The sequence below is a fragment of the Dromaius novaehollandiae genome, chromosome W, assembly GCF_036370855.1.
Source record: "Dromaius novaehollandiae isolate bDroNov1 chromosome W, bDroNov1.hap1, whole genome shotgun sequence".
NCBI classification, from domain to species: domain Eukaryota; kingdom Metazoa; phylum Chordata; class Aves; order Casuariiformes; family Dromaiidae; genus Dromaius; species Dromaius novaehollandiae.
Window position 1 is genome coordinate 34780544 of NC_088130.1, and position 22233 is coordinate 34802776.

General features: G+C 40.0%; 1 protein-coding gene across 2 annotated transcripts in view; it reads right to left on the reverse strand.

Moving 5' to 3' along the window:
- Window positions 1-1358, reverse strand: part of LOC112980261 (leucyl-cystinyl aminopeptidase) — a 68338-nt gene extending 66980 nt beyond the window's left edge. For both annotated transcript variants that reach the window (XM_064500473.1, XM_064500474.1), the window contains exon 1: window positions 982-1358. In XM_064500473.1, the coding sequence (XP_064356543.1) occupies window positions 982-1000 (19 nt within the window). In that variant the 5' untranslated portion in view covers window positions 1001-1358. The remainder of the gene's footprint in view (window positions 1-981) is intronic.
- Window positions 1359-22233: the final 20875 nt, after the last annotated feature.

Here is a 22233-nt window from a genome sequence, read left to right on the forward strand (position 1 = left end):
TCTAACCAAACATTCTTTGGTTTCAATTTGATCTGAGAACTTCATTTCCTCTTCTGTCCTGGTAGAATGTGTTACCACTGCAGAGGCAGCAGTAACAGACTTCACCCTCAGACAGGGCTTCATTTTTAGTCACAGATACTGGGTGCACATACACTGCTGTATCACAGAACAACAAAAGCTCCTGCGTGCTTATCCTAAAGCTACAACCAAATCATTATTTTAAGCACTTCTGGCAATGCATGGGCAATTCTGAAAGCTTCCTTGCTTCCACAGGGGAAAGTAAACATCTTAGATCTTCCTTTATTTTCTGTATTTCTCACTTCCCTCGCTGGGATGGGATGCTGCTCAGAATGCCTCGACTAGGATACCTACATAAACAGAGGATCTGATTCCTCCCTCCCTGTCAGAAAGCCATGACGGTTTCGGCACTCCAGACACAAATAAGGCTCTTTTTCGCGGGGCAGCACAGAGTAAGTGCACTGCTCGCTTTAGAAGTTGCCCCAGCTTCGCGATGTCCCTTATCCGCCACCCTGAGATTATGGCCGGGCAATAAAAAGCGCAACAGCACCGAAGCAGCAAGGGAGCCTGTTCTCACCTTCCTAAATAGAAACGTGCGTGCCTGATGGGGGAATTATCCCAAAGAAAACCAAACTTGGGGTAATTTTTTAGTTTATCAGCTCAACTGGGGAGCGGGGCGGGAGCTAAAAGGCCTCCCCCGCTCCTCCAGCAGGCAGCACCCGCCAGAAGCCGCTCGCCCCAGCCCCGCTCGGGTCCCGCCTGCCGCCGCGGGAGCCGCCCCGGCCTCAGGCTGCCCAGCGCTGCCGCCGCGGGCCGGCTGCTCGCGGCCCGCCCGGGGAGGCCCCGCTCCGCTCCGCTCCGCTCCGCTCCCCTCCGCGGCCGCGGCGCGAGCCTCCCCCGCGCGGGGCCCGCGGCAGCGGCTCGGGGCACCGGCCGGCCGCGCGGCGCCGCCGCGGCACTCACCGCTGGGGAACGGCTCCATTTTCCTGCCGGAGTCCTACCGCAGCCCGAGCGAGGGGGAAGGAGGAGCTGCGCGGAGGAGCCGCCACTGCTCTTCACTCCTCCTCCTGCCGCCGCCGCATGCTCCCGGGGCGGGCGCTCCTCCGGCTCCCCCGGCCGCTGCGGCGCCTCACGCCGGCGCCACTGCCCCCGGCCCGAGACCGCCCCTCCGCCGGCGGGGGAAGGGGAAGGCGCAGGCTCGGCCCGCGGCGCCCGCCTCCCGCCCGCTGCCCCTGCTCAACCGCTTCGCCGCGGGAGCCAGGGCCCACCGCCCATCTTCCGCCGGGGCCTCTGCTCCGGCCGCCCGCCCCTCGCGGCCGCGCCGCCCCTGCTCGCACAGACCCGCCTCCCCGCCCGCCGCGGCCTCTGGCTCCGCCCGCAGCGCCGCGCCGCGCCGGGGCCCCCGCGGCGAGCTTCGGGCTGCCGGGCCTCTGCGCGTGGGCGCCTGCAGAGGCGCCCGCCCGCGAAGCTGCCGCCGCCCTGGCGCTGCACGCCGCCTGCCTGCGCCCCGGCGCGGGCGGCACCACCTGTGGCGCTGGGGGCGCCCCGCGCCGCCTCCCCTCCCCTCCCCTCCCCTGCTCAGCGTGGCTCCTTCATTTTCAGTTTCAATATTCCTATTTCCCGCCCGCTCGCCCTCCCCTCCGGCCACTCCACTCTCTGACATCACATTTCTGATAAAATATCCATGATTGGTTTAATATAGGAAATTTTTAACCACTGATTGTGGGAAAATAAGAAATTATGACTTGACTGTACCCTAAGAATTTGGAACACATTTTCAAGGCCCTGTATTTATTATTAAAAAAAATCTAAGTTTAACTATGTTATTTTCAGTCCTTTGGGGGAGGGAGGGGATGGAAAGCTAGAGGCAAACCAGAATTCAGGCCGTAATCGTAGGCCTGTAGCTGTTCTCACTGTCCCATAAAAGTGCACTTTTTCACCCCCAAAATGACTTAGTTACATTTGCAACCCTGTAGTATAAACTCGGCCACAGTTAAGCTTCATATTTGGTGCTTGGATAATGACTATTTACCCACCAAAATGTTGTCACAGCTCCAGCGCAACACTTCTTAAAGTAAAACATTGGTACAGCCCATCCTAAAAAGGAAGAGTTATGCTATTAAATCAGCAACAGCCTTCCTTTTAACACCTTAAAATGTCCCAGGAGGTTTTTCTTCTAAGCACTCACCCACCTTGGCCCATATTTAAATACATAAAAGAAAAATTAATGACCAAGTAGCTGACTCTGCAGTGCCAGATCCTGCACAGTGTCACACAGAAACTGCAAATGCACCTTAATAACTTTTTTAGGATCCCCATCTTTGCTTTCACCATTCTTCATTTTCTCCAATCCAAAATCTTTAACTAGCATTATAAATGTCTAGGAAGCAGAAGAGGCAAAATAAGGTCACACTCTATTACACGCGAAGAAATTTCCTTATCTGTACTTTCCTATTAAAATCAAGTTTCAGGAGAATACAATGGGAACTATTCATATATATAAAGTTCAGTCCAGAGGTCATTTCACAGTAGGACCTGTTCCCACCTGTCCAATATTAGGAGAATAAAGGTTTCAGTATAATTTATATAACATAACTTAGAACAAAATTATAACTGAAGCGCCAGCTAAAATTTCTAGAATATGATAAAGGATCAGTACCCAGCAGATACAGACTTTTTTACTGCAAAATATAGCTTTTAGTCCTTGTTCTAATGTTATGAGTGGTTAACAAAAGCAAAGAATGTTAAAATACCTCTCTTTTCAGGCCTTACAGCAACAATTATCACAATGTTGTATTGTTATTTGAGATACAGAAGAAAACATTGCTGCAAATGCTCAAAGTCCTAAATATATTCTTAAAGCAACTGGAATGACTTACACTTCGCCTTTGTTTGGCAGCCGCCATCCAACAACATCTTGGCTGACTCTTTGCCATGGTACAAAATACGATAGCTACCAAGTCTGTCTCTTTCTCATCCTTGAAGACCTGCTTTCCCTAAACAATGGTTGAGATAATTCCACTTTAAATATCAAGAAATATGACTCAGACCTTAGTTGTTCTAGTTTATCTTTCTGCTGAGAGGAACAGAGATTTGATCCCCATGAACATTACAAGTGTCAGGTGATGCCTGGGTGCTTTGACCCAGTGGAAATCCTCCAGTTGTTTTCAGCCAGATCTGCACAATCCATAGCACTATTTTTTCAAAATAGAAAATGGCCATCCTTATTTCTACAAGTGTATCCATACCTAAGAGAAGCAGCTGCTTTGACAGAACCATTGCTATGTATTTTACATTGCCACACAACCAACCCTTCAGCAATACTTCCTAGGTCTACATTGCTTTTTTAATAGGTTGTAATTAAGTTTACAGTGTTACCTTGTCTCTGTGTCTCCTTCAGAAGTTGAGACCACTGGTTGATTACAACACATTTGTCATAGGAAAAATATCTCAAGGACAAAATAATTTCTGCCAGTTAGGTGAAAATAGATCTAAGAAAGAAGATAAGTACCATACTGTCTCAATGAGAAAAATATTCCAGCATGAACTAAAAACACCAGAGAATCCTTATACAGAGGTACTTAAAATTGTGTATGTAGGGGTACATGAGAGAGAGTGAGAAAGAGCATTTAAGTACCCCAATGCAAGAAAATCTTCTATCAAGAGTTCACAATGAATTAAAAGATAAAAAGGAAAGCAAGTTTCATTAGTTCCATTGCTCCCAGAATGGCTTAATTTAATTATATATCTGTGTATTTTCTTACAGTGCAGCAAACTGTGTATTTTCTATGGCTTAGAACAAGGGTTTGGCAACATGCCAATTACAATCTCCATCTCAATAGCCACAAAGAAGTGAGCAGTGGCACATGAGCCCCCAGATGGATTACAGCGCTGTATTACAAATCAAGAAACAAGCTCTGATGTATTCTACAGAGGAAGAGTCATGACAGGGTTAGAACATTAGAACATTTTATTGCAGTGTGGACAGGATGCCTGTAAATGCTCCTTCTGCTTTGCTGATTTTATTTAGGTCATAAAAATAAATAAATTGCCATAAAACTTCCAGAAGTTAGATCCATGGATTTTTCTCTTTCCCTTAGACTATTTTTAGCATGTTTGTAACTCACCTCTAGACTGTAAAGAGTCACGTGTTATTTGTGGGTTTCTTTAAGTGTGTACTAGCAAAAAATTACTGTGTATTGTTGATATATCCTCCTAAGTAGCACAGAAATGGCTTGCCAGCTTTTGTGGTCAGAGTGTCACAGGATAAAATGATTCAGAAACTGATTTTTCCTTTGGTGAAGTTAAAATATAGTTAAACATGGTGGTTTAGGCAGATCTAACAGCTTGCCACTTGCCAAAATGTTAATGTCCTCCTTCTTCCTGCTCAGCTCTTCCCCTCTGCTACACCTGCTTCATTCGCTCACTGCTTGCCCTGCACCAGTACTGATGCTTGTAAGATCTCTTTGTGGGCTGATTCAACTCTTCAACTCACTAACCTGGCAGAAAACTAACTCAACAAAACAGCGGATAGTTTCATTCTGGGTTACAGAGTTGTATCTCTGCAAAGGGTCTGGATGACACCAGTACACGAGAGGGCTCAGGAACATGCAGCTGAGCAACCTCAACTCAAAGACAGAGGTAAAATGGAGGAGAAGGGAGATTCTCCCCCTTTGGTAGCAGTCAGCTGTTAGATCTGCTTATCTGTGTACTGTAACTTCCCCCTTAGAGTTCAGTTCTGCAGCTTTCTACAAGTATGTCTTTGTCCCTCCCCTTCTAGTGACTCCCTTCCCAGCTGAACTGAGGAGGCAGTCAGTTCCTCTTATTTACCACTGACTGAAACTTGATAGCATTGAAAAGAAATATTTCTGAATATTGAGGAAAAAGGTAGTAAACTGATTCACTGAAGCAGAAGCTTTATAAAGTAGGAAATCTGCTCAGAAAAAATCCATGCTGAGAATTTTGAAAGTAGGCAGGGCTGGCAGGACTTTGTCAGCTTTAACTGACATCAACAGCAGTAAAGTCAGAGCAACAATAATAATTTTTGAAAATTTTAATTACAATGCTTAATGAATAAGTTATAAAAAGGATGCATAAGTATCCTTGTTTTTATAGCCACAATAACATTTTAGAATTAAGAAGAGAGATCCATGTTCACATCTCATCTTTGAAGTACCCTGTGAGGCAACTAATTAGTAGTATTTTTTCCTTTTGCAAATTGAGAAACTGCAAAATAAAGATGAAGTGAAATGATCAGCACCTTATAAGAAGTACAAAGGTAGCACTGGAGCTTTTGACATTATATATTTATTCATATTTGTGCTAGTATCAAAAAATGAAGTTATGTGAATCATGGAAGTATTGAATTAGGGAATATGATACTCCTGTTACCACCCAAAGGAGGTAACCTGGTTTATGATAGGCATGTTCATAGAGCACAGAAGACCATGGGGTCCTATACTGGTTGACTTCTTACTGATCTTTGGTACAGGGGGAGCAAGAACAAGGCATCATATAATGGTCAGGGTATTGCTGCATAAACACATACATACTTACTGCTCGTACTTCTCTCAAAGGTTCAGTATTGACATCCCTAATTTGATTTCAGTCGCACAAGGCTTTCAGATGTGCAAGAACCCTTACAATCATCTGAAGAGGGTTATAAGAGAACATTACAAAAAACAGTGGAATTTATACTTCAGTAGCAATATAATTTTCTTTGACAATGTTCTCTTGTAGTCTTAAGCAATGTAGCAGGCAATGGAGCATTTACGTGCTATAAAAATGTAGCCTTCAGTCAGATAATATATGCAACAGGAGATAGATCACAGTACATGGTAAACAAGCAGCACATCTCAGTGGCACCTTTTAAACAGTGCCAATCTAACTTACAGCATCTCAAGACAAAAAGGAAGCATAAAGTCTCTCCAATATTTTTCAGCTCTGCTTTAGGTATATATTCAACAGAGTCTTTTCCTTTTGCCTGCTGTGAATTTTCTGGTGTTTTATTTATTTCACTGAAAGTATATCCATCACATGTTGGCAGTACTCCTTTAAAAACAAGTCTTAGAAGAAAGCGAAAAACAAATAACCTGACAATATTATGTTGAAGAGACATATCATTATTTCTAGTGGAACAGTATAATTACTCCGCTATGCTTTTAAATAAAAAAATGAAAACAATTTTAAGGTTTAACATAACTCCTTTCATTTTCTCTGTTTTAAGCAATACTTCAAGCTTTTTGCCTTTTCTTATTTCTATCACTCCTTCTGAGCGATAGATTGGACTCAGCTGATGAAACAAAAGCCTATTTGCACTGCAAGTCTAATGGGGCTTGTGTGCTGCTGCTTGATGCTAGTTATGCTTGTCTTGTGGGAAACTAGTTAGACAGTTGTTACTGCCATGAACATTATAGTCTACATCCTGACCATCGCAGAGTCTCTATCCATATGTTTGTTCTACAACCACATTCCATAAGAAACACTGATTATGTGAGATTCTGGTTATCAGATTAGTAGTACAATTAAGAGATTTCTACAGAGAAAGTCAATGCAGCCTGAGGCACAAATGGTAAATAATCATGGACAAGATATATCCACTCAGTAAGATACATACACACAGGTATGTGAACTCTCCATGTGGTGGCAATTGGAAAAGATAGTCCTGGGTGGTATACAAAAAAATTGACTGAAAAATCAACATGCCACTTAGTTCGGATAACCTTGGAGCAGTAGATGGTATAGACATGAAAAGACAGACAACACAAATACCTAAAAAATCAATATGGCTTACCAGAGGGATACCACTGGCAAACAGCAGAAATTGGTTTGGGTTAGGAATGCATCACCCTAACACTTCTAGCTCCAAAGGCAGGGAGCAATTATCAGTAAAGCACCCGTAATGCACAGAAAATGTTTGTGGACATAAGACACTCTAGTACAGAATAATACAAGTTAATCTGGAACAGCTTTCAAGTGTTGACAAGCCCTTGCATTAAGAAACAAGTCATTTTGTGGATCAGCTTTCCTCAGGGAATGTATCTATAGATCTCATGCTCCTATAAAATCCTTTTTCATCTTGGCACCTTTTACTGTAATAGCTCCTTCAAGACTGAGTCATACAGTGAAACAAGATATTGTCATAGGACTCAAAGAGAAGGAAATAAAAAGAACTTACTTGAGATTCAAATGACCTAAAATGTCAGTCTCAAAGGGCCAGAGTTAACCAGTTCTGTCTATTTTTATTCGCTTATTGCAATGGGTTTTAAATGTATGCATCAGTTTTTGGAAACTTTTTAGAAATCCAGCCCCCAATTTTCAAGACTTTCTATATAAATGCTTGTTACTGTGTTACTGGGCTACACTGCTGATAGAAATGGATAGCCCTATTGACTTTAGTAGGCCTGGCATAGCTCTGTTGACTTCAGTAAGCTTACACTGATTTACAAAAGATACGGATTTAACTCTGTTTTTTTAGGATGAAGATTCATTTTCCCATAGATGGGCATGGAGAAATCAAAAAGCTGTCTCCTCTGGAACGGAAAACATGGAATTCCTACACACATACCTGCACACTAACTACAAGAATATGTTAAGCCTTCACACTGATGATTTCTATCTAAGTGTAGAATCATCATTATAATTCAGTAAAATTCCTCCAGCACAGTTATATTGCCACGTAGGTAGAGGATCAGTAGAGCACAACATTTCATAGTAATCTGAATTGTCATGGTGTTTTGGTGAACTAGGATATCCCACAGTAACAATGCATATCCTGCTCACTTTCCAGCAAAAAAAGAAAAAAAAATCATGATTTACATTCTCCAGAATGACCAACTGCAAGTACAAATATGCAATTACTAGCCTTCTCTTGCAACATCTTAGCTAGCTTCCCACAATACCCACAGCACATCTGGCATTTATCAGTCCGCATTATAATTAAAAGACCTACTGTCCTGTCCTACTCCATCCATTCACACTACCAGGGTGCAAATCCTACATGGAGAACCTAATCGATGGTTCAGAAACCCTAGACCAAGCTGGTGAGAATGGCAACAGAAAACAACTCTCCTGCAGCATACAGCTTTGAACTTTCCACACTAGCCTCCAGCCTTCTTCACTGACACATCAACAACAATAATGAGAAAATAGCATGCTGTCAGGAACACTATAGTTATGCTCACAGTCTCAGGAAATGCATATCTATTGAAAATAAAATATAGGGCTGTGAACAACATCAAAGAGTCTTATGGTCCTATTTCTAAGGAATTCATATGACTTCAACTGTGCATGCAGCAGCCTGCTTGTGTCCACTGTTATGAGAACCTCAGCACTCATCAGTGCTACCTGGCTGGGCACTGAAAAATTGCAGTGCACTGAAGCAGCAAAACAGAGTATATGCTAAAAAAGGCAGGTAGGATTACATTGTAGATTAAACTTTTGAAGTACTTTTGATGTCTGCAGAGATTTGACAAAACTGAATGATACCACGCACATACTACTGGAGCAGAGCAATGCTTGGTAGGGTGTCTCGCTGGAATGTAGAGCAGGTATTTTGAAATATCAGTGCCCTGTGTGGTGATACAATACAAGGCATAGGTAATATCACCACTTAACAATGTGGGGTGTATCTGCTGCTCATTCAACAACTGCCTTGGATCACTTAACTCTGATACACAGCAGTCCGTTTCAAGCATAGACATGCCTTAAGACTTAATGGTCCAGATACTTTAAGCAGGTACAGTTTATAAAACATTTCTAACCATCCAAAACAGTCAAGGTAATCAGCTGTCTCTTCATTTCACCAATGCTGTTGTTTTTCTTTTTTGTTGTTTTTTATAGCTCCAAATTAACAGACTATATCTGTGACTATTTAATAATTTAAATGAAATTCACCTTTTATATAAATTGTTTTTATGTGCTTATTTTTTGAGAATAATTTTAGAACTTGATTGCTCTTACTGTATCGGGAGAAAAATGCCTTGTAAATAAAGATCCCATTTTTTTAACTCAACTTCAACTTGATAAATGTGTTATACTGATGGTTGCTTGGATGCTAATGTAATGAGAATTACAAGCATACATCAACTAAATAGCATTTGCTTTCCAATAAAGAACAAAAAGAAGGAACTCTTTTTGGCTAGTGCAATCATTTTCACTCCTAAGAAGCCATACAAATGTATCAAGTTGTGATGACTGCTGATTTGAGGACATACTAAGTTTAAATGATGCGGTGCATCACATAAACAGCTTTTTCATTTTTGCTGGCAAATAGCTACTTCCTATTTTGAAGAATGGTAGTATAAATACATATATTTTAAAAGCCAGGGGGAGGGGAGGAACAATGTGATGGATGATTACAGAATCACAGAGAAATAGTCTTGAAAGGGATAACAGAAGGCTAGCCAGAGCGTTCTGTAGTCCCAAGGCATTGTATCTTTAGTGTCCTGATAGATGTTGATATAACCTGTTCTTAAAAACCTTCAGTGTTCTCCTACCCCAGCAATCTCCTCCAGTGTTTCATCAGTCTTACTTTTAAGGAACCTTTCACCTTTCTTAAAATTTAAACTGAATTTACATTACTGCTATTTAAGCTCATTAGTTCTTGTCCTATACACCACTAATACACAAGGCAGACCATTCTCATTAAGATAATTTGTTCTTAAAATGGAAAAAATGAAATTACATTTTAGTAGCTGTTGCCCCAAATATGCATCGTCAGTTTTATTGTTAAGGAGAAAAAGGATCAACATTTGAACAGTTTACCCAGTCACCCTCTTTTTGTCTGTATTCTCAAAGTAAAAGATAATTGATTATGTCATCTTTCTTATCTAAAGGATGTCCAGACTTTCTGTTTACTAATAATTAATGACAACAAATTCCCATTTATAATGAACAGTATTAATCATGTATATGGCTTTCCTGGTGAACAAAACATTTCACTGCCAAGTGAGAAGACAAAGTACAAACTACAACCAAGTCACGTTAATATGAGAAGGCTACTAAAAGACAAAACATCTTCATGGGCAACAGACAAGCTGTCACTTCGAAATCTTAACAGAAAAATGTGTGAGATTAATGTGTGCCAGAAGGACACTGGTCTCTAATAACAACATTGGCTCCCACAGGCTATTTCTATGGCAAAGGGTTCTGGGTGTGCCCCCACAAAGCAAAGCTGTTTTATGCAGAGAAATCTGAGCTGGCCCAAAACAAGTCAGGCTGGATAAAGGAAGCAGTGGGAACATACTGTCCTGCCTGGGACAGTCAGCTTAATGGCAGTAGTGTGGCACCTGAGCATGAAGCACTTGGGCTAACTTGTTTAGAAGATGCTGTAGAGGAACCTGTAGAGGAGCTTCATAGCTATTTGATTCCCCTTTTAAGAAAGAAACTCATAAACTTTCTTTCTTAACTTTTTACAAATCTCAGAGAGAAAAAGCAGAAATCTGTGAGAAAGATAGAAAATACTTTGACACAAGGGAAGGTCTAAACTCTCTCTGTATGTTTTGATGGTTTTACAAAATGTAGACTGGTTTGAGGTTTGAATGCACATTGTTTTATCTATCTTCTTTTCTTCGAGCATTAGAAAATGCCATATTACCAAAAAGTATTTTAAACAGTTGAGCTGAAGAAAAGAGCTTTTTTTGTTCATTCAGTTATGCTAAGAGACTAAAGACAAATTAGACAAAAAAAAACAATTAATTTATACCTCTATTTCCTCTGACAAGATGAGATGATGTCATATCAGGTTTATTTTAGGTCTCGCCTCCAAAAGTCAACCACAATCACAGGCCAGAAACAGGATATTCTCAGAACAAACTTAATACGGCTTGAACTGATAACATTATAATACATATTATATTATAATTTGCCTAACTACCTTTGAGATCTGATCATTGTTTGGGAGATGTCGGACAATGTATTTAAACTACTGAAGACATATAGGCTTCAGCTATTAGGTAACTGGAGGCTCCTAGATTATGCTTGGAAAAGCTGACAGTGATAAATAGTAAAAAAATTACAAGAAACCTCATGCACTTATGAGAGTTGTTTGGGAGTTTTTAGTTTACTACAAATTTTTGAAAAAAATTTACATGTCATACAGCATTGTACTATTGCCAATGAAATGTTAGTTGGGAAAGATATGTCAGATCAGAGATGGAATTCTTAGCTAAATCTAGAGAGAGATGAATCTAGCTAATAACCTGATGGTTACAGCAATCATCTGAAATGTGAGTGTCCTAGGATGTGTCTGCGTTTGATATTCAATTCAACCTTGAAGTAGGCAACCATGGTAAATTCACTTAATATATTTTATTTATCAGACTAAGTGCACACAATCATTTATCATGTACCTGTTGATTTAGCCGTAGCTCATTGCATCATTGTAACTGGATCTCTGGCTTGTATTTACCTATATCTTTAGAGTAGGCAGGTGTAGTATTGTCAGTAAAAGCATTTTCTTTTGAACCTGAGCTCATCTCCTCCAAACACATCACTCCACAATTATTTCCTGCAAAATGATATAACATGGAGAAAACATGGAGTATCTCATGGAGCAAATCAACTACAGAAACAGAGAAATATTAACTGAGCAGTTACTGGCTACTGCCAGCAGCAGCCCCTTTGATTCTAAATGAATACCAGAGGAATCAGTAATGAGCATGGAGAAAGAAAAGCTGTTAACAAGCAGACTTATAGAGACAGTGAGTAATATATTTTCTAGTCCTTCCTATCTTGTACTTCAGGGCTATTATGAGACTTAATTAGTCAGTGGTTGTAAAATTTTCATCTTAAATGTAAAGCCAAATATTGCTCCATCTAGTAGTATTCCTCAAACCTTAGGCCCCAAAACTTCTTAGGGAATGCAATGTATCAGATACTATCAGGAAGGACTCCTCAGTTTTTCTTATCTGTTAGTAATTTATTTTCTCCTGGGAATACAAACTAGAACAGGCTGCAAGTTTCTACACTAGCTATCTACCTTTACTTGCTAGCCCCAGAGAACTCCCCAAAACTGTCCCCAAAGCAAGCTGTAAGTCTTCATCACTTGAGCAAAAGCATATTTCAGTCTGGGCATCCAGACTGAAGCACACAGAATCCTTAGACATTTTTGAAAACCTAGCTGCACAGTCTTAGCTTTTTGCTGTGTGAGGCAGCTATCTACTTCATGACAGACAGTGTGCTTTAACAGCAGATAAATTGATTTCTTTCCATTAAAAGCCTCTTAATATTATTAATTTCTAGAAATTTTAAAAGTAAGAGTCAAAGCACACTTACCTCCTGACTAACTTGAACAGCTGACGCAGCGCATTTTGTTGGCTAAATACTTCTAAGGGAATATACCAATCAGAGCCCTCTAGAATGCTGTGCTATGGGGTCTTGAATGAGCCAGCTGTCTTTTTGTGCTTTTACAGATTGCTCACTGATTTGATGGGGTGGAGGGGGAAAAGCAGGGTGTGATATTGCACACTGTTTATCTCACCTATTCATGCTTTACCTATTTTGAAAATTCCAAATTTAAAAAGTGAGGTAACAGCTTGTACTTTCAGCTAGAGTGAAAAGCTGAATTGAGAACTTGACAGGTAAGAAAAGAGGAGAAACAGTATACTATTTTCCCAAGTCTGTGGCATTATTCATTCTAGTGAAATTTTCAGGCCTCTGCTGAGAGAAGAACCCATTTGGACCACTGCTGCAGAAAAAGCTTCCAAGAGGAAGTTTAAACAGATTGTGAAATCTTCTCAATGGAAAGATATGAGAGGCCTTATGGGAGACAGAAATACATAAATGATTTGACTTCAAGTCATATAGCAGATCAGTGACAGAGACAAAAGTAAAACTGAGCTCCTGTGACCCCTGGTCAGTGACAGAGACAAAAGTAAAACTGAGCTCCTGTGACCCCTGGTCATGTGTTTTCTACTGGACTGCTTCTGCATAGAAATTCATCTCTGTATGAAAGCACTTTTTTTTTTAATCTAATTCCTATGTTCTTCGCTGTTTCCATTGAGACAATTCAGTCTGCATCCAAAAAACTTTTAGCAATAGCACATTCATTTTCTTCTGTTACCAAATCCATATAAAACAAAAATAATAATTTGTTTGAACAATAGAACAGAGGGAAGTAGGAAAAAATATGTCCTCTATTTCCTATAGCCAAGAAGTAAACAAAGTATATCCCCAGGCAGATATTTACCGCATTGTATTATGACAGACTTTTGAACCAGTTCACAGGCCTCTTTTGGAGCAGATTCTCTTTCCAAACATACTAGCTAGTAGCAGATCAGGAAGAACCTCTGAATTCTCCTTCAGCTTTGTACATCTATGTTTACTCTTGCCAGCTTCAACACATCATAACTATCTGTCCTAAGATTTTCTTTCTGAATGAACACTATATCCAAATCTCCATCACTAGCAGAGATGAACAACTCAATCTCTCATTTCAGGCCTTGAACATTATTCAGCAGCCAGTTTCTAAAGGTGTTGAGATTCTTCTCCAGCCATCTGATGCTTTGAGTGGTGGTATCCAAAACCTGGTGGATTCTCCAAACCTGGAGATTGTCAGCTGAGGTTCTTGGCTCTCCAGAGACTTAAAGACAACCTTCATCTAAATAGGAAATGTTGATTAATACCGTGGTTTGGTCAACTTTCAGTCAAGCACCCCTAGCAGAAGAGCAGTTTCTATCAGATATTACATACAATGTAAACCATAAGTTTAAATTATTTAACCATATTAATAGGTTGTGAGCTTTCCCTTATCCTGACCTCTAAGGTGGTACACATGAGCAGAGGCTTGCATCTTAATAAAGCCCCAGTAACTTCTGAAATTCCACAAGATCACAGGAGTTCAAGTCAGCTTGTTTTTCTGTAGAGCAGTGTTCCAGCCAGTTATGGCTGCAGTTTGCCACAACCCTTTTTCTCCACCATTTTTGTTGCTAAACAAGTCATTCTTTATTTTCTCCCTGCCTTTATGATAAAGACAATTCCCTCTTCCTGATACCCATCCACACCATGAATGACTGATACTAAAAGCAAGTGCAAAAGACATTAGAAAAATGAAAATGTAATTTATTAAATCTTGACTTACGACAAAACTGTGAAGCTAGAATTGCATCAAGAAGCCCTTCTCAGTAGTGAATCTACACTCCCACCTATACATCTATCCCAAAAGTTTGGTGCCCCTTAAATAACACTAAGTTGCCTATCAGAAGTCATCTAAAGACAAGCTGAGCGTCTATAGCTTCTTTGAAGTTTACTGGGAGCAATGAATACCATCTGTGATAATCAGGCCATTTTCATGCTGGTAGGATTTTAGAGACCTCACATCACTTTAGAAACCTGTATTTACAAGGTTTTTTCTTTTTCTTTGAAGGTTCATAACATATTGTAAGAGCTATGAATCACTTAAATCAGGAAAAAAACAAATGCCACTGAAGACAATTTACTGAACAGTTCAAGGTACAAATGACTTGTTTGGTATTAGTCAGCTGTAGCATTTTTAACTCGGAAGTGCTCAAGCAACAAGTAGCATACAGTCCTGTTAGGAAGTATAATAAAAAATAAAATAAGAACAAATATTGGAGACTTTGCTACTCCGAGCACTTTAGGACTGTATCACCATTGGGACTAGCAGAAATTCAGATTACTGCAGTTAGATATTTGGCAATGAGAATACATATTCTTCTGAAATGCTATTTTCAATGGCATACAACAAGGCTAACAGACAGTAACTCTAAATTGTTCGTACTAGACAGAAAATACCTCAATGAACAGCTGCTTTATTATTTAGCTCCAGAATAGTGGAAATCCACTGTAGCAGCACTTCTATTATTCTGCAGTGAATCACTTTCAGATTCTCAATTCTGAAAATATAAGTTGCAAACATTTTTACAGAAAAGGAAGACAAAAAAAATTTTCCCTTTTTCCTCTTAAAAATCTTTTGGCTGAAATCTACATCACATTGAAATGCCACTCTAGAACTTTCAGAATTTAATGCTCCAAACCACAGCCCAGACATTAGTGTTTTGTTCTCCTTTAAAAATGCCTAATCTAACACAAGAAAGGTAAATATCTTTATAAGTCAATGACAATCACAAAGGATTAATCACAATAATTACTCTTTACCATGCTTATTATTAGCTAAACATGCAAGCAGATACCAACTTTTTAAGAAGCTCAGTTCAATTTTCCAAGGTTTTGTAACTTTGAGTTCAAGGCTATAGCAGGAAGAAGAGCTGACAGGTCTTAGGTCTCAATTATGTCACCTTCCATACTCATTTTCATTAGCCTAGAGAAATGAAAGTGGTTGGTTACAGCTTTTATCCAGCTTGTTATCAACAGATATAGTTAAGGCCTTTTGATGTTCCAGACAAACATGCTAAGAAAATGAAAGTTCTCAAGATGACAATTTTTTCAAGATACCTCCTTTTTCAAGATAAAGTGCTCAATGGATGCTGCTACAACATACATTTTATTTTCTTAACAAAGATATTCAGAATTTCAGTGGAGATTTATGCATAAAACATAGCAGTTCAGTTGAGCACATAATTATTGCTGAAAGAGAGGTTCTACTACACTTTTAAATAGTGGTTTCATAGGACTGTTGCCAAATTAAACCTGCTCAGACTACAGGATTTGTTTTCAGCCACTGTTCTAACAGTCAGTCCTGTACATCCAGACACTAAAGAATGATAAATTCAACGTGCTTGCAACTATGCAGGGACTTTGGAGGAGGCTCCAAGAGAGGTATTGTTTTAGTCTCTAAAATCAAACATGATTTCAAGGAGTTAGAATAGACCTGATAAGTGGCATCATTAAATAGTAGTTTATCAGAATACACCTTAAAAGGCTTTAGATTCTGTTTACAACAAAGGGAGTGTTTATTTTTAAAGTATGCAGTTTGATCTTCCTAATGCTCTGGTGTATCTGAATTGTAGATCTTGAACTCATTTCACTGTGGCTAAAGTTCTCTTTATAGTTAATGTTCTAATGTAAATGTTTCTGCAGCCTGGTAGCTGCAAAGAAGTCCAAAGAGACTGCACAAGAACTGTTGCCTGGAAAACCGTTCCTATTAACAAACTATGTAGGAAAGTGATTATATAAATCAAAATACGCCTCCACAAAATACAGCTCTGCAAAACCACTATTGAGATTGTCATGCTCTCGTGTTGGAAGAATTTAGTACTATCTTGCATTAAATAATTCAGTAAAGATGATTACTACCTTTTCATGATGCCTGCCAGTTGTCAAAGCATAGAGCTTTTTATTCTTTTCTGCACCTGAATCTGACAGAAAGTACTGCTTCAGGAGACAATCTCATCCTGCTGCTCCTGGTGCTCCAGCTGGGAAGGCTGTCTGCAGAGCAGCAGCTGGAAGGCTGTAGTATCAAAGTTGTGGTAAGTGATAAGGTTTTTCCTTTTGTATGTGGACCCATAAACTGCAGGCTATCCTGCTTGATGCAGCACAGATGTATGATAATAGTGTCACACATGTACAATATATTTTTTTCTTTTTGTTTTGCCCTCTTTTCTTTTTCTCTTTAAAAGGCTGCACTAGAGAACATCACAAGAGTCAATGTTTAACCTATGTGATGTTCCCTGCAATTTTGTTTGATCCATTTTCATGTACTTAACATTTCTCTCTCATATTGACTCAGAGGTAAAACATTATAAAACTTCATGTCTCCATTCTGAAAACAGCTTAAATGATTTTCTATGATTTTGTAGAAATTTTCTATAAAAATGGGAATAACATAGGTTTTATAAAAAGCTAAGAAAATGTTCAGAATTTTAAATCTGCAATGTGAGTATTTCCCATACACCTAGCCAAATCATCTTTTCACTCACTTTTAATCCTCCTATGAATTTACGTACAATCAAGAAGCAAGACTGGAGTGAGTCTAGTTGTCATGTTAGAAGCTAATGAGCTCAGTTCAAGTGATCAGCTGAATCCACACGCCAACTGCTTTTTTCAAGCAGCTGGGAATCTGCCCAATATGCAAAAAGTCACAGATGATTTCATCAGCTGCTTATTACCCTGCCTTAATCTCTCCTTCTTGGGCAAGAAAATTGTTGGCCAACTATGAGACTCGCTCACTGCTGAGTTGGGGTAGCTAGTATTAAAACTCAGGCTAGAGCTTCTTAGTACATTAGATCACAAAGGCATGGAATAGTATTGCAGTCCATAAACAGAGTGTGGAACTGAAATACACATCTGAGGAGTTTTCATCCCTCAACAAGGAGCAGAACTGCTATAATGTACTATTTAAATGTACTGACTGGCAGAATGAGGCAGAATGAGTATAAAAGGTCAATGAAAGCATTTGGATTCCTGTATTACATGTCAAGCATAAGAACTGCAAATCAGAGAGTGATGTTGCATCAAAACTGGTCATGTGACATTAGTACAGCTGACGAACAGCAGCTGGTGTAAACCAAGACTATCCCTAAGGACATACTGATATTAAATATTAGCAAAATATAAGTTCATCTACCATTCTCTCAACCACTCCAGCAAAGTTCTCTTTACCCTCTAATACAAGGATGGCTAACTAAGCAGAATATTTTAACTCTTCTCTTTTCCATTTCTTACTACCATAGGATAGAGAGATGCAGGAAAATAATTTTCTGCTTGGCCTTGGAAGTTTCATGGCAATTTTGCCAGGCATTTATTACACCACTAGTTATGCATTCATTAGCAGAGTAACAATAAGACTCAAATCTATGTACTTTGTTGCATTGTTTAAAGGAAAAAACACCAGTGATAAAAAGAGTATCTAGGTGGATAAATACAAGGACACCTAAAATACGGTTGCATTTTTACAGATGCAGAGCTGAGGTAGCAGATCATGGGGAATGTCTGCGTGCATGGTCTCTTTCAAGTCAGACCCTTTAAATAATCTGGAATATTATTCTAGCACACTCAAAAAGCAGGAGAAAAAGCATTATGAATGGAAAGAGGAAAAGTTCTAAAAAGCATTTGATAAAAATAACTGATATTATCATCTGATTATAATTCTACCAAAACCAAAGATTGTTCATTAGTTTCCATTAACATTCCTTTAAAACTTTGCTTCAAAAGTAAACCATCTAGTTAAAAGAACCTTAAATGAAAGGAAGTAGCTAAGCCACTTACTTTAATTTCCCACTGCTTTCAATCCACTTGCTTAAAAGCTCATTTTCCTCCTGGATACAGGGAGGGTATTGCAGGTCACAGATGAGCCCCATGAGTCTGGAATGAAGCATTCTGTTGGAAACAGGCCCTCATCACTCCCGGTCTGCTTTTCAGTCACTGGCTTAAACTACTGTAAAATGTACCACCGCAGAGAGAACATGGAGTGGTTAGTAAGCCCTGTTTTCCAGAACCACTCTAGTGCTCTCTGACCATAAAGAAAATGACTTACAAAATAAATGACTTACATAAATATAAATCTCACTACTGCAACCCTTTCATTATGTCTGTACCCTTGTACTCATTCTGATTAGGACACTCACTCATAAACACTTTCACAATATATCTACAGTTCCTGACATTCCCCACAGGACTCAGCCTAGGGATCCATGGATTCTACCATTATCATAATAAAAAATAGCCATTGAGAGGAGTTCTGTTTAACTCAGTAAAACTGCCCATGACAGGTTAATGGCAAGCATTTTGCACCCTGCTTATATGTCTTTTTACAGAATGAACAGGAACTCACTGTCCCCCTCCCACTTCAAGGACACAGAAATTGTTCTATGTATCACTGTTCCCTGTTTTCATCAACTCGTGACAAGGACTGGAGGGAGTGAAAGGCCAGTACAGAACAGTAAAAAGACAGTGAGAGCTCTCCTGCCTTCATTAACCAGGTGGGTCTTCAGACACAAAAATGCAAGCCTGAAGCTGTACCACTCATTCTGCAAAGCACTGTCTCAGTGCAATTCCAGCTGCAGTTACAGCAGCTCCTTCTGTGCAAACCTTAGAGAACAGAAACAGCAGAAATCAGTTATGGGCCACTAGAGCATGAGTTAATACTGTGCTGAACATCATAAACCAGAACACAGAGAGAACAGATGTGGTGTTTATAGCTCAGCCAGTTGATGAATATGGGCCTTCAGATTTTGAGGGGGTTTTTTTGCTTTTATTTTTTCGGAAGAAGATAGTACTTTCAGTTAAGGAAGTGCTCTTTGTGTCCCAATCTCTCATAGACAAAATGGGTTTTATTGGTACATTTCTTTTCTCCAAGTAAAATAATAGACCTTAAAGTTTCCTGTGATTCTTCTCTCCATAACATGGTAAATCATTTCCAGGTATCCAAGGCCTTGCTGGAGTACTATGCTGCTGGTCTCACACTGAGGGTGTGGGTCAGGTTCAGGGCTCTGCCTAGCCATAGCCTTCCTGCACTGAAAAGAAAAAACATACACAAACCCAAAACATTAGCATAGGCTGTTTGGTTGCTCTTAGCATGCTGCTTGGACCACATGCTGTGTTGTTGAAATAGTCCAGGGCTATAATTCATGAGACCTGGATTGCATTCCCACCTAGGCTGCTTACAAAGTATCTACTAAAGTCTGTTGGGCTTGCAGACTTGTGCAACTCACTTAGCTTAACTCTGGGTCTAATTTTTTCTACCCTTAAATTTGACACACTTATTTTTCTGTCTACATCAGTCCAGCACTACTACTTACCTTTTAGGACAAGGTGTTGTAAGGAATGAAGAATGAATCACTGCGAACTGCTTTAAGGTCATGGGCAAAAGGCAGTACAGAAATACAAGGTTAGGTTCTCTTACTTCCTAACCTAATTTCAGCTGGTTTGCAGTTGATAAAGATCCTGCTCATGGATATGAAACCAGCTCCTTGTAAAGTAGGCACTGTAAAAGTTCATTTTCTGTAATTTGAGTCAGATAAACCACAGCAGCAGGTCCGGTCAGGGTGAGCTCTACAGCTAGCCAGCAAATAGAGTTTCATGATCTACCCACAATTCTTGGCTCTCCCCACATGATTTTGCAAAGGATCCTGCATGAAGCCACAAGCAAATGAACCATCCAGTGAACTGCCCCTCTCCCTTGTAGAAACCTTGTCTCACCTTTATCTGAGCTTTGGCCCCCGTGTATCCCTTTCGCAAACACCCTGGAGAAGAGGGGTAGCTAGTAACGTAAACTGGCAAGAAAAAGAGCACAATTCATCTGACCTATTTTAGAGGTCTACCATAGGATGAAAGGAGTACTTGAAGTGCTTATTACTCTCCACTGACAACAAAGTGAGCTTAGGCAAATAGCTCAAGTGTAGGTATCAGCATTGCAGATGTCTATACTTTAGGATGGTGGCCAAACTAGGTACTTAGCTGCATGCAGTCCCTAAGCAGTCAAATTCAGTTCTCAGCACATGGCTAGTGATGGACTTGTGTTGGTGGGAAGCTGCTGGACAAGTAAACCTCTACATAAGAAAGTGAGCCAGGAGGGCTGCTAAGGTCACCAGTTATGCCAGGACTCAGCAGTCCAGTTAGCTCTATCTACAGTGGAGTGGCAGGAACCCTTGGAAGCTACTGGGAAGCACTCCCTGAGTTTCCTCTGCCTTCCATTCTGCAAGGTCCATGATACGATATTTGGGAACTCTTGGCTGCGTGAAGTTTCTGGAATACAGCTCATGAGGCCAAGAAGGTCAATATCCTTTGACTGTTCTATGTTTTTATAAAACCACCTGCCTGGAGGTGCCAACAAAACCCAAACAGGACAACAACCTCCCCTTTTCCTAATAACACCAGAACCAACATTCAGAGCTTTTGCCTGAACATCAGAGCACCTCTGGAATCACAGGTGGCAGGCATCCACCCACAGCACACCAACTCTGATGCCATTCTGCTTGTGTGTTCTTCCTCATTTGTATGGAAAGTAGGGGAATGTTTCACATTCGGCCCCTACTTACCATGATTTCATAGGCCTCCCACCTTCATCTCTTTTCAAAGCTTTAGACTCCTAGTTTACTTAATGACTCCTCATATATAAGCCGTTCCATGCCTCAGATCATCTTTCTTGCCCTTCTCTGTGCCTTTTCTACTGTATCCCTTTAAGATGGGATCTGTCTTCCCACATATTTAGAATGTGGCAGCACCACAGATTAGCTCACTGGATAGCAATGGGTTTTATATTGTTCTTTCTTTATTTCCTAATGATCCCTAACGTTTCTGCTGTTAATCAAAGCATTTTAAAAGAACAATACACAGTCACTTCCAAGACCTCCTTCCTATTAACTATTACTGTGAAATATATCATGGTCTCTCTAAAGATAATTATTTTTCCCCAAAATGCATTATTTTCCCATGCACAGCTCTAACAACTCTCCTTTGGCTGATCTGCTCATCCATGATCCTAGCTAGCACTTACAATTATAATAGTTCACTACATTTATAGAAAATTTTTCCATCAAGTATTTTTAAAAGACAGAAACTTGTCCAAAATATTATTTCCCACGGGGATATAGTGGGAAAGGCTCCTAATGAAATAAAAAAGGAAAAGTACTCTGTCTTTATGGGAAAGAACAATGAGCCAAAAACTTCAAAGAAACTAAGAAAAATGACATGAAATGAAAGCCAGATTTTTTTTCTCAGCCTCTGTCAATGGACTTGTGGCCATTGAGGTAAGCTGTCTTTCTCAGTTAACATCAGCTGCAGGGTATAGCTGACTAGCGTTATGCTCAAAATCTTGTTTATGGGTAAAGAGGAAGTACACCAGATAGACAGATAGATAGATAAAGCCAAGAATTTATTCTTAGTGTAACTGAATTCCTAAGAGTCTAATCATTATTAGTCCAGATCTAATTCTTATGGAAAAAGAAAGACTAATAATACAGTTAAAACTGTTATATACACACGTAGTTTCTACCCCTTTTCCTGTTGATAACAATGCCTCACCCTCCCCCTGCTCCTCTGGGTCCTAAGGTCGGTGGTTTCATTCTGGTGTTGGTGGGGGCGTTATGGTGAGTTGTCCTGTTGCCAGAAGGAATATGATGTTCACATTGATGGTTTCTTCTTCCTCACTCTAGAATCAGCTTGGGATCACGTTTATGTTTGCTAGCATGCTTTTACACCTTGCTCTTTCTTCATTGGTCTGTAGCTTCATGTTACATCTCAATTTACTATACATAGTGCCTTTTACATAGGTTAGATACTATTTCTTTGTTCTCTTTGTCACCCCTAAAACTACGTTTGTTCAGCTCCAGGTGTGCATTTCTTTTACCACTGGTG